This window comes from Acanthochromis polyacanthus, chromosome 20, assembly GCF_021347895.1.
Source record: "Acanthochromis polyacanthus isolate Apoly-LR-REF ecotype Palm Island chromosome 20, KAUST_Apoly_ChrSc, whole genome shotgun sequence".
NCBI classification, from domain to species: Eukaryota; Metazoa; Chordata; class Actinopteri; family Pomacentridae; genus Acanthochromis; species Acanthochromis polyacanthus.
In genome coordinates this window covers 28,588,802-28,607,834 of record NC_067132.1, presented here as the reverse complement: position 1 = coordinate 28,607,834, position 19,033 = coordinate 28,588,802, and the positions used below count along the sequence as shown (strand labels likewise).

Here is a 19,033-nt window from a genome sequence, read left to right as displayed (position 1 = left end):
ACATCCCGTGTGATTAATCAGCCTCAAAGGAGGTGCCATGTCGCTGCATTTACTGTCATGTTATTTTCTTCTCTGTTGAGCTTAAATTACAACCGTGAGCCATGAAATAAGCAGGTTCACTGGGGAGAAAACGTCGAGCAAGATCTGACAACTATGTACACCTCACACGCACATACAGTAGGACACACACACATACAGTAGGATTTTCAACTTCACCTGTGCTGTATTCCAATTCAAATGAAGATGTGGATGCATTTCCTTTGCTACTGCCTTTGGAGTGTGTTTAAAAATGCAGAATAAGTTTTATAGTGCACATTAGTGAGACCCATATATGGAAGAGTGGAGGGGTAAATAGAGCAGGACACGACAGCAAAAAGACACTCAGAAATCGCCTTAGAAAAACGTGGACGACAAGCAAGTCGAGCACAAAGCACGTTTTTTCAACGGATTTCCTTATCATTCGTGTCGATTCCCAGAAAAAAGCTCAGACCCCACAGCTGTGTGTTTGCACAAGGAACAGCGACACCGAGACTAGCTGACAGGCTGCTAGCTTGACGCTAGCTTAGCCCAGTTTACCCTGACCCTGCGCCATTTACCAGCCAGCTAACAGTTTGCGGACACACCGCCAACAGTTTAATACGAACTCGTAAACTTACTTATCCGCGATTGAGAGCCGTGTCTTTCGATTCCCATCAAGGCGACACGGAGGAGGGCGGAAAAAACTAGCCAGAGTTGGAGTTGCAACTTACCTGCTGCTAGCAAAGCCACAGGGGAGGATGGTGATGATGGCAGTTCTTCTGGTTGTCATGCTAGCACGATGCTAACGCTGCTTTAGCTCGCTCACAGGACGCCTCAGAGGAGAAGGATTTCCAGTTTCTTTTTTTTTTTTTTTTGAAAAAAATATTTCCAGAAGTGGGGTTAAACTCGGCGAGAGAGGTCGCAGGAGGTGGAGAGAGAGGAATCCTATTGCGGAGGGGAAACTTGGATAGTTCGCTAAGGTTACTTCGACAAAATATACAAGAAAAAAAAAGATCCAAACTGACCACCGAGCCACTTTGCAGACGAATTGTGATTGGAGGGTGAAAGCCACCAATCACCTGTGGAGAGCTCAGGGGGGATGAGCTCATTGGTCCCTCCGCCCACACACATAAAACATTAAAACATCAATAATAATAATTATTATTATTATTATATTTACACATATTCTTATCTATACATATTTATAATAATAAACAATATTTATTTATTTATTTATTATGAATTATAATAACATTAAATTAAATAACAAAAACAATAATTAGCATTAATATGACGATTGTTATAAAAAAATTACAACAATTATTATTATGATCTTTAGGCACACATATTATTATTATTATTAGTATTAGTATTGTTATTATTCATAATAATAATGTATAATAATAATAATAATAATGTTCACATATTATCTGTTTTGTTATTAATATTGTTTTTAATAATAATAATATTTATTTATTATGGATTATAATAATATAATTAAATAATAATAATAATGAGAATTCGTATTAGAAACAAAAAATATAATGTATGATTATTATTTATGTACATGTTTTTTATTATTTTTAACATTGTTATTATTTATAAAAATAATAATTTATTCACTCTGTATAATATAAAACATAATTATATATATTATAAGATTAAAATATTATCATTATTTTTATCATCCATTATAATAATAGTAATAACAATAGAACTTACTATTATTTTTAATAGACAGTATTTTATCATTATGTACAATAAAAATTAATATAGTTATTTTTTATTTAATTATTTTTTTGGAGTGCAACGTTCAAATGATGCATTCAAAAAAATCAGCAGAGCAAAGTCAGATTATTTTTATTTGCATTGAAATGACACAAATGAGAAATTTATTCATGCCTCAACAAGTGATAAAGATGCAAGCTACAGTGGGGTTTTTTTTTGTTGTTTTTTTTTCTAACATGGTTGCAGTATTTGTTATGTAACCATCTCACCTCCCTCCACCCTCCTATCTCTGCCCCCTTCACATGTCGCAGGGCAGGGCTGACTCTGCTGCTGTCTCCTCCTCCTACGATGATGATGCGATATTTGCACCATTTTTATTTATTTATTAATTTTAGAATCAGACACAGTTGAAAGAGAATGCTGCATAGTGGAAACATATGGAGTCATTTTCTTGTGATGCTTCCCCACCACCGCCGCCGCCGCCTCCCACCACCCACTGGCTGTTAAAGCTGCATGCACGCCTGCTCAGCGGCTGTGGGAGTGGAGGAGGCATCGCTATGATTAATATTGCTTTGCTCAACTCTCCCAGCAAGGTCATCAGCAGCCATCTGTAGGCAGTTGGAGACAAAAAAGAAAGGGGAAAAAAGAAACCCTAACATCCATTTAGATCTGCACATCCCCATTGTTTCTCTGCGTTTTACACGATTCAGCCCAGTGTTGGGGCAAAGTGGCTGGCATATGCACTTATTGTTGGTTTCAGCGCGTCTATTTGAAAAATTCATAGTCGTCTACTGGAACGCGAAAGCACCAAGAGTTTAGCTGTGTGTCAAAAAAATAACATCTTCTATGACTCTGGTGAACTGTAAATGAATAGGAGGCTGCTTCATCACTTCCAACAGGAAGGACACTTTCTTCTCCTGTCATCTAGAGGGCAGTGGAGGCCCACGCAAAGACCTGAGCTTCTATTTGAATTACAATGCATAATGCAGAATGCTCACCTCACTATCTCTCGCCTTCTGAGACCAAAGTTACACAGCCGAGCCAACCGTCAGCATATATGAGAGATTTTCCTCTCGCGTGTGCCTTGCAAAAATATTTAACTATATGCAATTAGCCTTTGTGGATTTTTTTAAAATGTGAGCGCATTAACTTTGCATGTATCCCGCAGACAACTAAGCATGTCTAAGAAGCAGCTTATAAGGGGAGATGCTGCTTGAATTTGTGTGCGTGCCGTGCATGCAGCGAAGGGAAGGGTTGGAGACTAGCAGTCCAGGGGTTGCATATTGAGATCAAAGGAGTGCAAGTCAGACATCAACATCCGTTTTCACCCTCCTCCTGCAGAACAAGTTGGGCCATCTGCTGACAACGGTTCAGGCAAAGGATGTTGTGTCATTGTGCTTCACAACAGGGATCCTGATGGAAAAGCAGATCTCCTTCCATTGCTGCCATCAATGTTCTTTATATTTGGGGTTGACAACTGTCGTGATGGCACTCTTGTAGATGGGGTTGTCTTTCTGCAAAGGAGTGGAAACATGGCATGATTAACCTTTATTTTGGGTCACAATAGAGAGAAATAGGTGATCGAGTGTGTTATATGTGGCATTTTTGCTTCTTAGAGAGGAAAGTGTGGTCAGTTTCTTGTGTATTTCATGCCTTTCCTTTGCTCTCACTCTGTTTTCTGTTGCTTCTGTATCAAATTTGCTGTGTTTTATCGTGTTAGCGGCCAATATGTCCCTGTACCAGTGTCAACAGAGACACGGTCCTGCATTTATTATGCAGCGTCTGACGGACAGGCGCTGACAGAAGGATTTGTTTGGGCAGGGCTCACCCTGTTCCAGCGTCTCTGCTCCAGCTCTCTCTGGAAGCGGGCAAACTCCCTGCGGTCGTGGATGCTGGTGAGTAGTTTCCATAGCAGCAACAAAGCCACACCCAGCACCACTACAGAGCCTGATAGCACTGCAGTAATCAGGATCACGTTTGGACCTGATGGGCATTCTAGACAGGCAAAGGAAGCAAACGGTTCTTCATCAAACGCACGGCATTAATATGCTTGTTCAATCTCATTGTGGCGTCATTAAAGTTGGAGTGGGGGACTTTTGCATAAAAGTGAACATATGATGCCAAAGAAGTTTGCACAATGCTGATTAAGCCAATGAGCACCAGGAAAGATTCTCTGTATCTCACAGTATAAAGCAATTTTTAATCTGATGTCTACGGATTCTTATGCATTTTATGCCAATGAGCAATAACTGGAGGGCAGCAAACATAACAATTAGCATGATGGAACCCGTGGTGGAAAAAGCAAAGTAGCGTCCAAGATATAAACAAGAAAGTTGGTATTTAAAGGTCTAAAAAACTGAAATGGATCATGTTTTGGCATGCACCAACAGTGTTTGTGTAATTACTCTCATTGCCACAAGGGGGAGATAAAAGTTCCACACTCCAGGTTTAAATAACTTTTTAAACAAAATTAGGTTACAGAAAGTAGGTTATAGAACACAAAGACCATCTAAAGTAACATTATGCAGAGTTCGGCTTGCATTTAGCACAATAAACCACAACTGACACCTTTTTAATCTGCAAGACTCACTTACAAGATGTCTTACTTTGTGCTTTATTATTATGACACAGTTTTTACATAAAAGGAGAATCCCCAGAGCTGCTGCAGTCGACAGAACTAGTTGTTTTAATGTAGATATACCACTGCAGTCCTCAAAAATAGTGACTTACCTCGTTCAAGGGCCACACGAGCGTGGATAGAGCCTTCTTTTTCTCCGGCTCTCAGCAGAAAGTGCACTCTGCAGCCCTCCATGTCCACTTCCATACACCTGTGAAGGCTTAAAGATGGGTGTGCTGTTGCTAAGACACCAGCCTGACCTACCAAGGTGACGTTGAGGTGGGCACACTTCACCGCACACTCCTCTGGACTCAAGCCCAGCGCGAAGGCCCCGCACAAGACGCATTCTCTGTGGACATGAACCATCTGTGTAATTAGAACTGAGGCAGCGTTTAGGAAGTGAGGCAACAAAAAAGGTGCATCTACAGCGAAGTTTTCTGCTGTCATTTTGTTCTCAAGTGTGGGGTAGATGACAGGAGCGTGAACCTTTACAACCCAAGACTGCCGACTGTTCGCCGACAAGCGTGACCGCTACGTGTTTGCCAGAAAACGAATGCTTCTTCAAACCAATACTGAGATTTTCTGTCATTAATGCTTCATTATTACAAGTGACAAATGATTAAATTAGTTACCGAACTTTGGAGGTGCTTTCATTTTTACATGCTTTCCACTGATAGTGTCTAAATGCATAGGAAGCTCTAAATTCTCCAGGAATCCCATGCTATGTATACTAGTAAATCCACTTACACTGTGATGATGCATCCTAATTTCTAACTAGATGCTACGTGCTGTAAAAAGTGCAAAGTCACACATGAATGGTGCTGATGTAACGGGGCAATGTGACTGTCTGCATATATGTAGAACTGAATGCGCATCGACTGTCTTCTTTCAAAGTCTGCATCATGAATCATGAATAAGCTGAAGATAGATGACTTTCACTCAAAGAGTAGGGTTTGAATCCTGGGTAAGATGATAAATTAATGTTGAATTTTACCTGTATATTTTCCAGTTCTGTCTTTTTTGGTGTCTTTTCCAGGTTTCTTCTCATTACAGTTTCATTATTTATCACGGAACCACGATTTTCAGCACTGTTCATTAAAGTTTTTGAAATTTGGGAAAAGGGTAGGAGTCAGAAGGAGCAACAGATACATTCAAGATGTAAAATAGTGGAGACCTTGGGCAAAAGCTCCATAAAAGATGTGATGAGGCAAAAAACTTTGCATATTCAACAGCCTAATTTTACCAGTTTACCAAGGTGAGATCACAGGAGTGGCAGCTTCACTTGTGCCCACAGGTAGTGTGAACCTTTACTCTAATTTTTGTTTAATTTTCTTGAACTTGAAGGCCACACTACCTGTGTAAGGTACACATGCTGGGGCAGGAAGGGCAAAGCTCACAAGTCGGGCCCTGGAAGCGGATGTCACGGCAAATGCAGGTCCCGCAGTGGCAGTCGCCTCTGCCCCCGCAAATCTGTCCGTCCTGAGACAGACAAGACTCCAAGCTGAGAGGGCACTCACACGCTCGACCGCGAAACGCCGGGAGACACTTGCACTCCCCGCACACACACCTGCCCCGTCCTGGGAGGGTAAAAGCACGGCAGGAGTCAAAAATCACCTCCTGGGATTTGCATTATATACATGACACGTGTTATGTTTGCGTTACCTCCACCTCCACACTGCATCCCTCGGTACTGATCACAGCTGAAATCACTGCACTCACAGAACTGCCCGTAGTAGTTGGGCTTTTTGCCGCTCTTTCCACAAACACACCTCCCACAAACACACTCTCCACGTCCGCTGCACACCTGTGATGCATTATCACGGCGACAAAGGTGCGACTCGACCACCTCGCCCGACTCCTCTCCATCGCACTCGCAGGACACTCCGATTCTTCCTTCGTTGCACCTGCAGCACAGAGAAGAAGAAGAAAAAATGTGTCGCCTTCCCAGAGAGCCTGAAAATAAGACTTGTTAGCAGAAATTGATGCCATCAAGCTCCTTCACCTACCTACACGCACCACACTCCAGAGTGCCGTTGCCATGGCTACATGAAGGGCTGTGTGGGACCGCGTCCTTTTGACATGAGCACTCGCATATGGGGCTCAGCAGGACCTCAACCTCTTCACCGTAGCCTTGGGGCTTAATAATAACACGGGATGGTCTTTGTGAAGCAGTCGCACACTGAGGCGCCATAATGCTTACATTAAAGCTCACCTAGAGGGGAGGTGAGAATTCCTTGAGTGCAATTCTAATGCCCCGCTAACGAGGTAATCATAATTAGCATTATCACCGCTTCGACAGTGAGTGGCCACATGCTAACAGCAGCACTTAGACAATTTACCCCATACAGGGCCCGCCGCCATGGCTACAAACCTCGTCACCCATGGAGATGTTGGAGCACCTCCTCCCCTGTTCGCCGTGCCTCGGTCCACTGTTCTTACAGTGAGAAGCATAGGAGATGGAAAAGCCCGGTGGCAGCTTACTGTTCTCCATAACAACTTCAGAGGTCAGCGCCTGTAGTCAATAAAGCAGTTAAGAGATGAGGAAGTGTCAGCAGGCTACACAGGAGGCTAACGACCTTTGCAGGGAGTTTCTGCTTCGCTTACATTGTACGCTTCGACAATTATCTGCAGGATGTTGTGGGAGTTGTTGGAAAGCGTTCCGACCGCACATTTTGGGAAGATGCTTCTCAGGCCCTGCAGCAAAAGCAACAATATCTTTAACCTAAAAAAAAATCGATATTGTTTGTGTTCATTGACAATCTGCCAGCTGATTTACATGCAACTCTATATAGCAACCTTTCCATTACTGTTGTGGCAAAGAGGAAGTGATAGTAAACGCAAAGCTCAAATTAGTCACAGCTGAATGATGAATGAAGGTGTAGAAATGTAAATATACTAAGATGTTACTATTCTTGATTGATTTCCAGCAGATGCACAGTTGAATGTCAAAGGACAAGTCTGTCAATATACTACAAATCCTTAAAAGGACCAAACAACAAAGAATTGATATCAGAGGCAATACAAGCCTGATAAGCTCGTTCATGAGAGCTATTGACCTCCTCTATTGTCTACAGACGCATTGATGGGCCACACAATGGTACTCCACTGCATGTTCCTTTCTAACTGTGAACTGCAGTTTATTTTGTAGATTTAAGCACCAAATCTGCAGCTGATAATAGTCTCTAATAAAAATATTACCAATTATATTTGCTTGGGTTATGCTGGCCAGAAAGTAAGGGAAGTGTTTCCCATTCAGAAAACTATAAATTAATTTGAGATTTTGAAAGAAGGGCAGAACATTACCGGCTTTCACCTTTTATGTTGTGCAGTTCTATGCTGCTTGCTAGTAGAGAGTGTTACCTTTAGTTAAAGCTGGGGTAGGCAGCATTTCTTTGGCATCATTGGGCAAAAATTCCATACTTTCCTTTCAATCTATAATTCAACTGATTTAGAGAAACTTCTGCACTTCCTCCAGCCTCCATTTTCAGATTTATGAATGTCTAGCCTTTGACTGGAGATTTTAGCGAATCGCATCTCTTTTCGCCAATCGGATGAGATGAGAAGGTAAAGAGCAGGATATGGACCTGGTGGCGCATAAAGTTAAGTCTAATTCATGCTTTCTAAGTATCTGACAGCCTGGAGTAAGTTTGGTTGACAACCCAAGTCTGCAGATTGTCGGCGGCCACTGCGTGTTTGCCAGAAAAGGAAAGGTTCTTAAAACCAATACTGAGATTTTCTGTCATCACCACTTTCAAATCATTAGTACAACTTAAAGATGATTAAAGTAGTTCCTGCTGAACTTTGGAGGTGCTTGTATTTTCACATGCTTTGCACTAATGGTGCCCAAATGAATAGGAAGCGCTAAATTCTCTAACAATCCATGCTATCTGTGCTAATGTAACCACTTAGACTAACTAGATGCTACATGCTGTTAAAAGTGTAAAGTCACAGCCAGTTTTTGGAGACATGAACGGTGGCAATATAAGGAGGCAATGAAATCTTCTATGTAGATGTAGAACTATATTCATATCAACCGTCTTCTTTCAAAGTCTGCATCATAAATCATGAATAACCCTAAGATAGACGACTTTCACTTGAAGGGTAGGGCTTGAATCCCGGGTAAGATGCTGAATTAATGTCGAATTTTACCTGTATATTTTCAAATTCTGTCTCTTTTGGTATCTTTTATAGATCTCCAGCTTTATTATTTATCACGCAACCATGATTTTCCACACTGTAGTCAAGTTAATAAAATTTTGTGACTCTGTGAAAAGGGGAGGAGTCAGAAGGAGCAACAGATACATTCAAGATGCAATATGGTGGAGACTTTGGGCAAAAGCTCCATAAAAGTTGTGATGAGGTGAAAAACTTTGCACATTCCCCAGCCTAATTTCACCAGTTTACCAAGGTGCCATCACAGTAATGGCAGCTTGACTTCTGCCCACAGGTATACCGAAAACAACTCACCACAGCACTGAAATTTACATTTGCAGAAAGCATTCGATAAATAATGAAATAGCAGAAATAGCTCCTGCCGTACCTCATACAGGTGTGTGACTTCTTCGGTGACGGCGAAGATGATCTGGATGTTCTTCCGTCTCAGCGTCTCGGCGACGTGAGCCACCGAAGGGTAATCCTGACAGAGGGGAGTCAGGGCAGATGCAAAATGCAATGCATAACAGTCAGGCCGGGATATATATGTGTAATCAGTAGTTAAGCACGCTCTCCCTCTTCCCTCTATTGCTGTCCTCCCCCTTTCCCTCCCATCTAACAACTCCTTCTATTGCTCATTTCATTCACTCTCCCTGACAGACTTTCCATTCCCTCCAAATAGATAAATAAGTACCATTCAGGGAGGAGCGACACCCGCATCTCGCACATCCATTTCCAGCCTTGGGTGGCCATTTATCCAGACAGAAATAGATTAATAATGCATCCATATTCACTCTACCTGTCAACTGCCTGGACTGGAATAAGGTCAAGACACATCACACTCGCGTGAATCTAATGAGAGGCCTATATGGATGTTTAAACACAGAGATAAAGACTTACACCCCGCACAAAACCGACACACACACACTCTCAGCTCCCAACCTCGGCGGTGCACAAACACAGTGAGATTAAGAGATGAAAGCTTTGGTTTGAATTACTCCACAAACACTCCAGCTGTTTCCCATCAGGGTGTGCCTGTCAGCATCTTCTTTACCCAGGGAACTGTGCTGTTTATTCTGACCTTTAAATCACTCTCTTTGACTTCTGTCTGCGGCCGCCCCGGACCTCTATTTCACCGCTAGGATTGGAGACGGGAATCAATTTAGCACGCGTTGCAATATCTGTTCCATAGGATAAACACCGTACGCTCCTCGGGACCACAGCTACCCAAAGCGTGCTTCAAACAGAGCGAAAACACACACTGTGACAGCTTGATCTGTTGAGTGAAAGCTCTGGTCTTTGTCTGTGAATATAAGCACGAGATATCACAATTTATTGGATTTTCCTGCAAAGGAGGAGAGCTCGAAAACAAACCGACGGCTCTGCAGCAAAAAGTAGCATTATTAACCTATTAAAATGATGCTTCAGTCCATGTAATAAATGGAAATCTGATATTTACTCTCCATCCAGTTCTTGCTTGTTTGACTGTGAATGCTCAGAATAAAGTCTTTATTTGCTAGACAATGAGCTTATTTTTTAAGCTAGGTACAAACTTCTTTTGCCTGCGTATTTGGGGTTGATCAGAGCTGTTTTGCTGAAAAGAGACTCCTGCTGTAGCCGTAATAAGGCTGATTATCATTATAAAACTCAACCGTACAATATAAATGCCCCATAATACCAAAACAATGGGCTAAACAAAGCAATTTCCTCCCTAGCATCAGGCAATTATATGTAAAATGAAATGCTACTTTTGCTTGATAAAGCTGCAGAAAATGGTATGAGATATTGAATAATTTAAATTTTACATATACCAGATTATACCTTTTCTCTTGTGGCTTCTATGGTTAAAAAATATAATTATGTTACTTATATAATTGTTGTATTGTATTGCATTGTATTGTGTTGTATTGCAGTTGAATGCATTTAAAAGTTTAATTTTAAAAAATTGTAAACATCTGATTTTATTTTCGTCATTTGTGGCTTCTGGGACTTTTTTAATGATTATTTTTTGTGGAATGGAAACAATATCTTCTTTGTGGTATAATACAATGCAATAGAATACTATACAACAGATGACACTACATGGAATACATATTTTTTCTATTTGAAAGCTTTTCCAAATCCGCTAAAGCCACAAAAGAAAAACAACAAAAAAGTAATAAAAATGAATACATTTTTTAAATATTATATTTTATGCTATTATATTATATTATATTATATTATATTCTTAAAGGAGATTTCATTAAAAAATTGCAAACATCTGATTTTTTTTTCTTCATTTGTGGCTTTTGGGACGTCATTTTTAAAAACTTGGAATATATTTTTTTTTCTATTTGAAAGTTTTCCCAAATCTACTAAAGGCACAAAAGACAAACAACAACAATAACAACAGCAACAACTATAAAATACATACATTTAAGTTTTGTAAAGATTTTAATTAGGAATTGATTCAATTAAGAATTATGACATAAATACAGCAAAAATAATAGAAATGTAATGTTTTAGCACTGCTCAGATACATTGCATATATTATATTATATTATATTATATTATATTATATTATGAGTTGAAAAATGACCAAAAATCTAAGTTTTCAATAATACTCAGTCCTGGAGCTGAAAGATGACAAATCGCTTGGTGGATTTCCAGATTTGGACGTGATTCTTTATGGATGTCTCCCCTTTACTTAGCATGCAGCCAGCGTATTCTGAATCAACATATTCAAAAACAAGTTTAGCACCAAACCTGTGAGTTTCCTCTGGTGTACACATTTTCTTCCAAGTGGCACTTTCCGTCATTGGGAAGTACAATTCCGCCTAATTTGCCGTCTCCGGCTAAGTGAAAACCAGCATCTGTGGAGAGCACCAGCAGACGAGTCACATTTCTCCAGCCGATCTGCTCCTGCAAGGGAAGAACATCAAACAGTCAATGAACTAGCGACTGGTAGCAAATTGAACACCATGACTGACGTAAGTGTTTCTGACAGGCTTTGGGAAAGAGGAATTATCTTCCTGCTCTTGCACGTAATCAAATAGCTGTGGATTAGAAAATGCTTTGTGCCTTCACGCTCTTTGGAGTTTAAATCTAAAACCTGTTTTATTAAAATTAAATTTCATATTTCAAAACACATAATGAGTTTAAAGTACACCCCGAAAGTGACTGGTGCAAACTCCCAAAGGAAGCTTAGTATTCTGAAAAGGCCCTCTCATCTATTGTCTGCAGTCTTTCCACTTCCTCCACAGAAAAACGCCCACTCAAACAAAAGCAACAATCTCTGTATTGCAGTCCTGCTCCCTGCTGGGTTTCCTCACTTTACCTCACACATGGCGGCCTGCACCAGGGCATCCAGCCCACCCTCTGGTGAATCCAGGTTACCGGAGACCCGCTGCCCCCCCACCAGCTCTGCGAATCGGCTTCCGTTGGCGGTGAGGCTCAGGAGGTGGTGGTAGGTGAATGGAGGGGCGCAGGGCCACGGCTTGGTTCTCTTGCAGGGGTTTCTGAGCATGTCCTTCGCCGTGCTGATGTACGGCATCACCGTCTTGTCCACGAACGCGCCAAAGCCTTTTGGAGTGGAAACGAATGGACGGGGAGTTAGAAGTGGTGTAAAGTTTTGAAAAGTGATTATGTGACTGAAGGGGGGAGAAAGTGAATAACTAATGCTCTCCCTTCTCTCTGCGGCTGCCAGTTGTCCTTGAGCAAAGCACTTAATCCCCAATCGCTCCAGTGGTGCCGCTCAGTGGCCACTAGTAAGATTATGATTGTACTGGGCAGCTCCCAGGTGTGTAACTATGCGAATGTGACACAAGGGTATTCCATAAAAGGAGTGTGCAGCGGGACGAAAAGCTCAAAGAAAAATGATGTTAGCCTACATTTTTAGGTGATAAGGAGACACTCGGGGCAGACAGACCCATTCTGAAGTCGCTGGTGGTATTTCTCATCTCTTCCATGAGGTCGGCTCCCAGCTTCTTGACATTGGGCAGGTCGTCCTCCATGGAGAAGGACAGATCCATCAGGTAGTACAGGTCTATGGGGTGGTCCTCCACACGCCTGAACCTCACCTCCAAGGTTTGGGGTTCACCTACAAGTAAATCATGAGCATGCAGACATGAAGAGTCTGTACAACACCATTAGCTAACACAATGTAGCATTAGAACACAGGAGTGATGGTTGCTGGAAATGTTCCTCTGTACCCCTATGGAGATATTCCATTAAAAATCAGCTAGAATAGTCATTTACCACTTTAACAACGGCTAGACCGTATTTCTGATTCATTTTATTTTAGCATCACTGAAGATAAGGGTTTTTCTTTCAAAAATGAGGACATTTCTGAGTGACAACAAACTTTTAAGCAGTAGTGTCAATACAGTCATGCCAACATAAAGTATTCAACCACCTTGGAAGCTTTCCTGTTGTAATGACTTTCAACACTGAATCACGGTCAATTTGATTTGGCTTTTTGACAAGAATTTTAAAAAAAACAAAACATGTAAAATTGGGGATTGCATTCTATACCGTCAGCACTAGATCACAGTCCATTTAATTTTGTCTTTATATGATGAGAAAAAAGTCTCTTTCATGTCAAAGTGGAAACAGATTTCTACATAGAAATCTCAATTAATTGAAAATAAAATTTATATAAAATGAATGATTGCAGTATTGACCCTCTTCAATCAAAGACTTATTGTTACAATTACAGCATTCAGATGTAAAATAGATAAATAGAATAATTAATTAATTTATATATGAAACATATTCATACATATTATTTTTGGTATAAAATATATACACAAAAACACATGTATTATTTTACTCTGAAAAAATTAGATTATTATAGTATAAAATATTGTAGTTATAATGTATATGTACATAAATATATATATAATATTAAATTTTGTCCTATATTCAATATTCTATATGTAACTATACACCCCCTGTGAAAAGTTTTAGGACACTTTCTCATTCATTTGAATGAGAAAGCGTCCTCAAACCTTTGACAGGGGGTCTACATACATACATATACATGTAACATAAAGTTTTTATATTACCTTCTATATCGGGGTTTATTATTTAGATCACCATGCAAGCAGCTTGGTTAAAGAAAGTTGTTATTTTATGATATTTCATGATAATAATGTAATTTTTCACAGTAAAATAACAAAGTGCTTAGAAAATGATTTGCTTTGATGTACATGGGAATGGGGGTTGTTGGGGGGATTTATAAACTCACTATTTGTACTTATACTCCTGTATAATACCTTTCTATTTAGCAAATCTCATTATGTAAAACTGCAAATTGAGATTTTTAAGGCAGCACAGCTTGTGGAAACCTCTCTACATTGTATTACTGTACTTTTATGAGCTGGCCATTGTTTCCCAACAACTTTTCTAAGTAACTTATTAGTGCTTAAACTTCAGCTGTAAGAAAGACAGAAATAGGCAATAAGAACATTTCCACTGCCATCCTAAGCAAGGGTGGCTTCTAACACCCACCTGGCCTGAGGTGCATGTGGACACTCTGAGGCTGGAGTTGCGTCACCTGCTTGTGCCACCGTGTCTGTGTTCTTTGTTCTTTAGGGTGAAGGGTGATCTTCTTGTTTTTCAGAAGGACGGTGGAACCTCTGGGATCCTCCAGGCGATCTGAAGGACATCCCCTCCTTAGCAGCACCCCGGCGGTGTCGCAGCGCTCCCACATGTTCTGACCCACTTCTAGAAAAGTCTTTACACAAGTTTAGGCTCAGTTCAGCCAAGTTTTGTTACGCACGAGTTTGTTATGGATGTATATTGCTATATGCTCCGTGGGGCCTCAGGGAGAGTAGCTACTGTTAGCTCTTATATCAACACCCACCCCAAAAACATACGGAAAATTAAATGTAGGAAGACAGCAAAGACTAAACAACACTGCAGCTATGGAGCCAAACAGCAATTTGCATAGAGAGATATCTCCGATGCAGTTAATGACAGTGATTTAGAGAGGATGTGAATGTCATAATGAAAAGCAGCTTGGGTGTTTGTTCTCTCTTTGCTCACAACACGCCTGCATCCTTCAAATATGCAAATAAATGTAATTAAAAATGACACATACATTCAACACTTGCTCATGATGGCCCTTTTTTCAGCACTTGCTTTTATGATATTTTATGTTTTGACAACAGAACATGCTTGCATCGCTGTTCAAATGCGCATGCAAATGGCAACATAAGATCTGTCAGATATAATAAAAGTCCTTATTAACACACAGTCAGCAGCAGAGATGCATGATTTGTCAGTTGCATCACTTTCAAAAAAAACTTCTTCATAGTAGAATATCCAATGAGACGGCACTTAGACTTTCCAGAGTCTACTTATTTTGTATCTTTAAGCGAAATTCTACATTTTTTACACAAGTTTCGTGGTCAGATAAATGACTGACGGACCCTTTACACACACAAAAACAATCATTCACATAGAGGTTGTTGTCCTTCCCCACAGGCATCACTCTGTTCAAGGAACTGAAGTGCAGCACTGAGAAACTTCTCTGTGACCCTAAAAACGTACACAGCGCTGAGTTAACAGTGATCCCTTCGAAGAAGAAGTCATAGAGTATTTCCGAGGCCACTCACCTCCTCAGTACACCAAGCACAGTGTGGCCCAGCTGCCAGACATTCTCCACAGCTCCTGACCCCCTGACTTTGGCATTCGTGATCTGAATGGTCTGTAGGCGGAACAGAAACCAGCCAAAAGCTATACTTTTTGCGACGCATAAATGCACCGTGCCATAGCTGCGGAGGTGAAGTTTGCTGAGCATGTTTTTTTCGGACTGGAAGGAGATCAGAGTTCCTTTTTCCTTTTTTTTTTAACTACATGAAGTACAAAACCATCAATCATAGATGTACAATTCTGTTGCAACTTTGATCTTGCAGTTTGAATGTTAATCTTGTTCTTTCCTTAACAGAAACACAACCTTACGAATTCTATTTGATGTAAATATGTGATCTGAATCACACTGCAAGTTGTCTGAAGTTAGATTACCCACAGTGGACAACTACACACACTGACAACACCTATTTCACATGCATTAGAACACAGATTTCACTCCCTTTAGGTGTTGTCTTTGGCTATCGCTCCATGTTTAGCATAAAACTCTTGGTAAGAAAGAAAAAAAGTTCTTTTCCTAAAACAGAACGATTCCTTGATTACAAAACTAAACTTTTTACAACACATTCATGCACCATGACGCGTCTGCAGAGGTGAAGTTTGTCGATATGTATGTTGTGTTTTTTCACAGTGGAAGGGTTGTCTTTGGAAGTCAAGGGAGGTTAAGATCAGAGTTTAACTGCGAGAAGCACGAAAACCATCAATCATCGATGTTCAGTTTTGTTGCAACTTTGATCTTGCAATTTGTGTCTTTATCTTGTACTTTCCTTATCAAAAATACAACCTCACAAATTCCAGTCAATGCAAATATGTGATCTGAATCAAGCTGCAGGTTTTCTGGAGTCCAATTAGCCAGAATGGACAACTATAGATATCGACAGCACCTATTTCACATGCACTATAGAACGCAGATTTTACTCCCTTTGTATGTTATCTTTGGTTGTAGCATCATATATTTAGCATAAATACAACTCTAGGTAAGAAAGCAAAGAAAAATTGTTTTCTAAAACAGAGCTAGATCAAACTTTCTGAACTACAAGAAGGACAAAACTATCAATCCTTGATGCTTGATTGATTGATGTTCATTTTTGTTGCAGCTTTGATCTTGCAATATGTGTGTTTACCATACAGTTTACTTCTCAAAAATACAACCTCACAAAGTCTATTTGATGCAATCATGTGATCTGAATTACACTGCAGGTTGTCTGGAGTTAAATTAACCACAATGGACAACTATACATACAGACAACACCTATTTCACATGCATTAGAACACAGATTTCACTCCCTTTAGGTGTTGTCTTTGGCTATAGCTTCATGTTTAGCATAAAACTCTCGGTAAGAAAGCAAATAAGTTCTTCTTCTGAAAGAGATTACACACCTATGCTTTTTGCATTAATGCACCATGAAGCACCCGTGGAAGTGAGGTTTGCTAATCATGTTGCATTTTCTTAGAGTGGAAGGGTTGCTTTTGGAAGTCAAGGGAGGTAAAGATCAGAATTTCTTAACTACGAGAAGCACAAAGCCCATCAATCATTGATGTTCAAGTTTGTTCCAACTTTGATCTTGCAATTTGTGTCTTTATGTTGTACTTTCACAAATTCCATTTGATGTAAATAAAGGATCTGAATCAAACTGCAGGTTGTCTGGAGTCCCAATTAGCCAGACTGGACAACTATAGATATCGACAGCACCTACTTCACACGCACTAGAAGACAGATTCTACTCCCTTTGGATGTTATCTTTGGTTGTAGCATCATACTTTGCATACATAAAACTCTTAGTAAAAAAGCAAAGAAATTCTTTTTTCCTACCTCAAGAATATTGTGCAAAATCTATGTTTACTGGACCAAAAATGACTGTTACATTAAAATACTAACACCTGTTCTTTGTGTGAGTGAATGACAGAAGCATAGTCTCTTAAATGTCAAACATTACATTAAATTCTAATTTGATTCCAACCCGTTTCGTTTGAGCAAAGCGACACTCTGCCGAAATGCCCCACGGAAGTAAATACACCTGCCGCCCCGTCACGTTTGAATCTCCGCTGCATTAAAGAAAGAGAAATAAATAAATAAACCAGAGCCGCTCAGCCTCGAGGAGATGACAAGTGCAAATTTTTGAGTGGCAAAACAACCGGTGGGATCCAGGCTACAATCTAAATGAGAATTTCTGAGCGGGAAGAATAATGAGACAGTTTGCTTTCATTGCATCCTCAATGAGAAAAGTATTGACCCACCTTGTGTTCCTGTGGCGTCGCATCTGCAGCACAATAACAGGACAACGGCAAATAGGAGTCTCATCTGGAAACAAAGAGGGGGGGGGGAGAAGAAGAAGGTGGAAAGCAATTTACGGACTAAAACGTGGAGCGTTCTTTCCTCTCAAATCATTAAGGCGGAGTGCAGTTGTAATTGCTGTTTAAGGGAAATAATCTCTACACAGAGTGGCTCACAAAAGACTGCATATTTGACCTACTGGGTGTTTGGTTTGTACAACAAGAACAAGAGGCACTTACCTTGACTGATTCAACTGTGTGGAGGCAAACATGAAGGGGGAATCTTCCCTCTGGGGGAGGGACCAGATGTTTCCTCTATACATCCTGCGCAAGACACAAGCTGAGGGACTCCTCTGCCATCGCTCCCCTTCCTCAGTTATCCTCTTTCTTATTGCAGCCACAAGTGGATCTGCCGGCTTATGTTTCAGGGTCCTGAGCAGCAAATGATCTCTTCAAGTAAGGCCAAAGATAAAGAGAATAAGTCCTTGGCTTTCTGCTGAGAGAAGCTGGAGAGAAAAAGAAAAAGACACTTTCTGTCATACTTGTCCACACATTGCACGCGGGGCTGGCGCGAGAGAGCTGAAACGCTATCGTCTCCAATCTTCTCCACGCTTCGCTTTTTCTCAATTGTTTGGCCTTGCCGACCACTGCATGAGACTAAAGCCTCCACAGAAGGATATTGACCCAGCAGCACACAAGCTAAATGAGTTTTGAGGACAGGTTTCTGGCTCAAAAAACAACAACAACAAAAAAAAAACCACTGAGTTTTCCCTCCCAGCAGGAGCAGATCCTTTTAAAACTTCAGACTCAGATGTCCTGATGGGCGAGATAGAAGAGGTAAATAAAGAAACAATATGGCAGCTAATGGAGGTTTTGTTTGCATCCAGCTGGTGCAGTTTTATCCCACACAGGAGCCGCTTTCCCAGAGCTGAAATAAATTAGCCGAAGATCACATAGCACAAAATAATAGGAGGATTATCTGCGGTGCTCTAGTTACAACCACAAGTAAATACCTATAGAATTTCCTCAAGATCAAGCAGCTTTCTCTGCCCACTCTCAACCTACTGTAACAGCAGAAGACAATGGAATTAGTCAGTGTGCAAAAACACGGAAAGGAAAAAGGACAATATGTTGAAGTTGGTTTCTCCTTTTAAAAAGATAAAGGATAATGAGAAAAAATGAGCACATTTCATTACTGCTGACTTCTATTTGTTTTTATTATTCAATTCAAATTCCTTTATCGGTTCGTGAGCATAATTTTTTTTTTGCAGACCGAGTTGAAAATAAAAATGCAAAGCAAATCACCTCTTCCTCAACCGTGCAGTCAAACATCCTTTGATAACGCCAAATATAGTCAGCTGCTCGGCGCCATATGCAAACAATTTCGGGAAAGAATAGAAAGTTTCTTTGCAATGCATGAGGGCTGCATGATTCTATGATAAATCTATATGAATATAGAACGCACATCACAGCATAGAGAGAGAGAGGAGACCATGCAGTGTTTCCTCGAGTGTTTTAAGGAGATTTTCCTTGCCCACGACCATTTGCCCACTTGTATGGAACTGTGTTTCTTTTTGACTTGCTGACACATTACTTCCAAAATACACCAGC

At 40.5% G+C, this 19,033-nt stretch overlaps 2 protein-coding genes across 8 annotated transcripts in view; both read right to left on the bottom strand.

Annotated features, from left to right (window-relative positions):
- epc1a (enhancer of polycomb homolog 1 (Drosophila) a) overlaps positions 1-1,061 on the bottom strand; it is a 29,646-nt gene extending 28,585 nt beyond the window's left edge. The window contains exon 1 of one of the 2 annotated variants that reach the window (XM_051940646.1): positions 750-1,061. The gene's annotated coding sequence lies outside the window, so the exon portion shown is untranslated. Of the gene's footprint in view, positions 1-656; positions 680-749 lie in introns of those variants that run through there. The other variant, XM_051940647.1, reaches the window with a different exon arrangement.
- An 801-nt stretch (positions 1,062-1,862) lies between these two features.
- On the bottom strand, positions 1,863-18,380 carry LOC110963851 (integrin beta-1-like). Of its 6 annotated transcripts, XM_051940649.1 has the most exons (17): positions 17,965-18,380; positions 17,663-17,872; positions 17,387-17,450; positions 15,115-15,206; positions 14,006-14,231; positions 12,423-12,593; positions 11,832-12,076; positions 11,261-11,416; positions 8,904-8,999; positions 6,968-7,057; positions 6,735-6,875; positions 6,370-6,575; positions 6,026-6,267; positions 5,718-5,940; positions 4,477-4,712; positions 3,575-3,741; positions 1,863-3,260 (listed from the first exon to the last, which is right to left on the bottom strand). In XM_051940649.1, the coding sequence occupies exons 3-17, from the start codon at positions 17,448-17,450 to the stop codon at positions 3,195-3,197; spliced, it is 2,421 nt and encodes an 806-aa protein (XP_051796609.1). In that variant the 5' UTR covers positions 17,663-17,872; positions 17,965-18,380; the 3' UTR covers positions 1,863-3,194. The 6 variants fall into 6 exon arrangements, with proteins under 6 accessions (XP_051796609.1, XP_051796608.1, XP_022068047.2 ...); XM_051940648.1 differs by lacking the exons at positions 17,663-17,872; positions 17,965-18,380 and having other exon boundaries at positions 17,387-17,653; XM_022212355.2 differs by lacking the exons at positions 17,663-17,872; positions 17,965-18,380 and having other exon boundaries at positions 6,370-6,500; positions 17,387-17,653.
- Between the last annotated feature and the right edge of the window lie 653 nt (positions 18,381-19,033).

Excerpts from the sequence above, each read along its gene's own strand:
- LOC110963851 (XM_051940649.1), bottom strand. The coding sequence starts at position 17,450 with ATGAGACTCCTATTTGCCGTTGTCCTGTTATTGTGCTGCAGATGCGAC. Across the intron at positions 11,417-11,831 it reads TGCAGGCCGCCATGTGTGAG|GAGCAGATCGGCTGGAGAAA; the intron begins GTAAAGTGAGGA and ends CTTCCCTTGCAG. Across the intron at positions 6,876-6,967 it reads TAATTGTCGAAGCGTACAAT|GCGCTGACCTCTGAAGTTGT; the intron begins GTAAGCGAAGCA and ends TATTGACTACAG.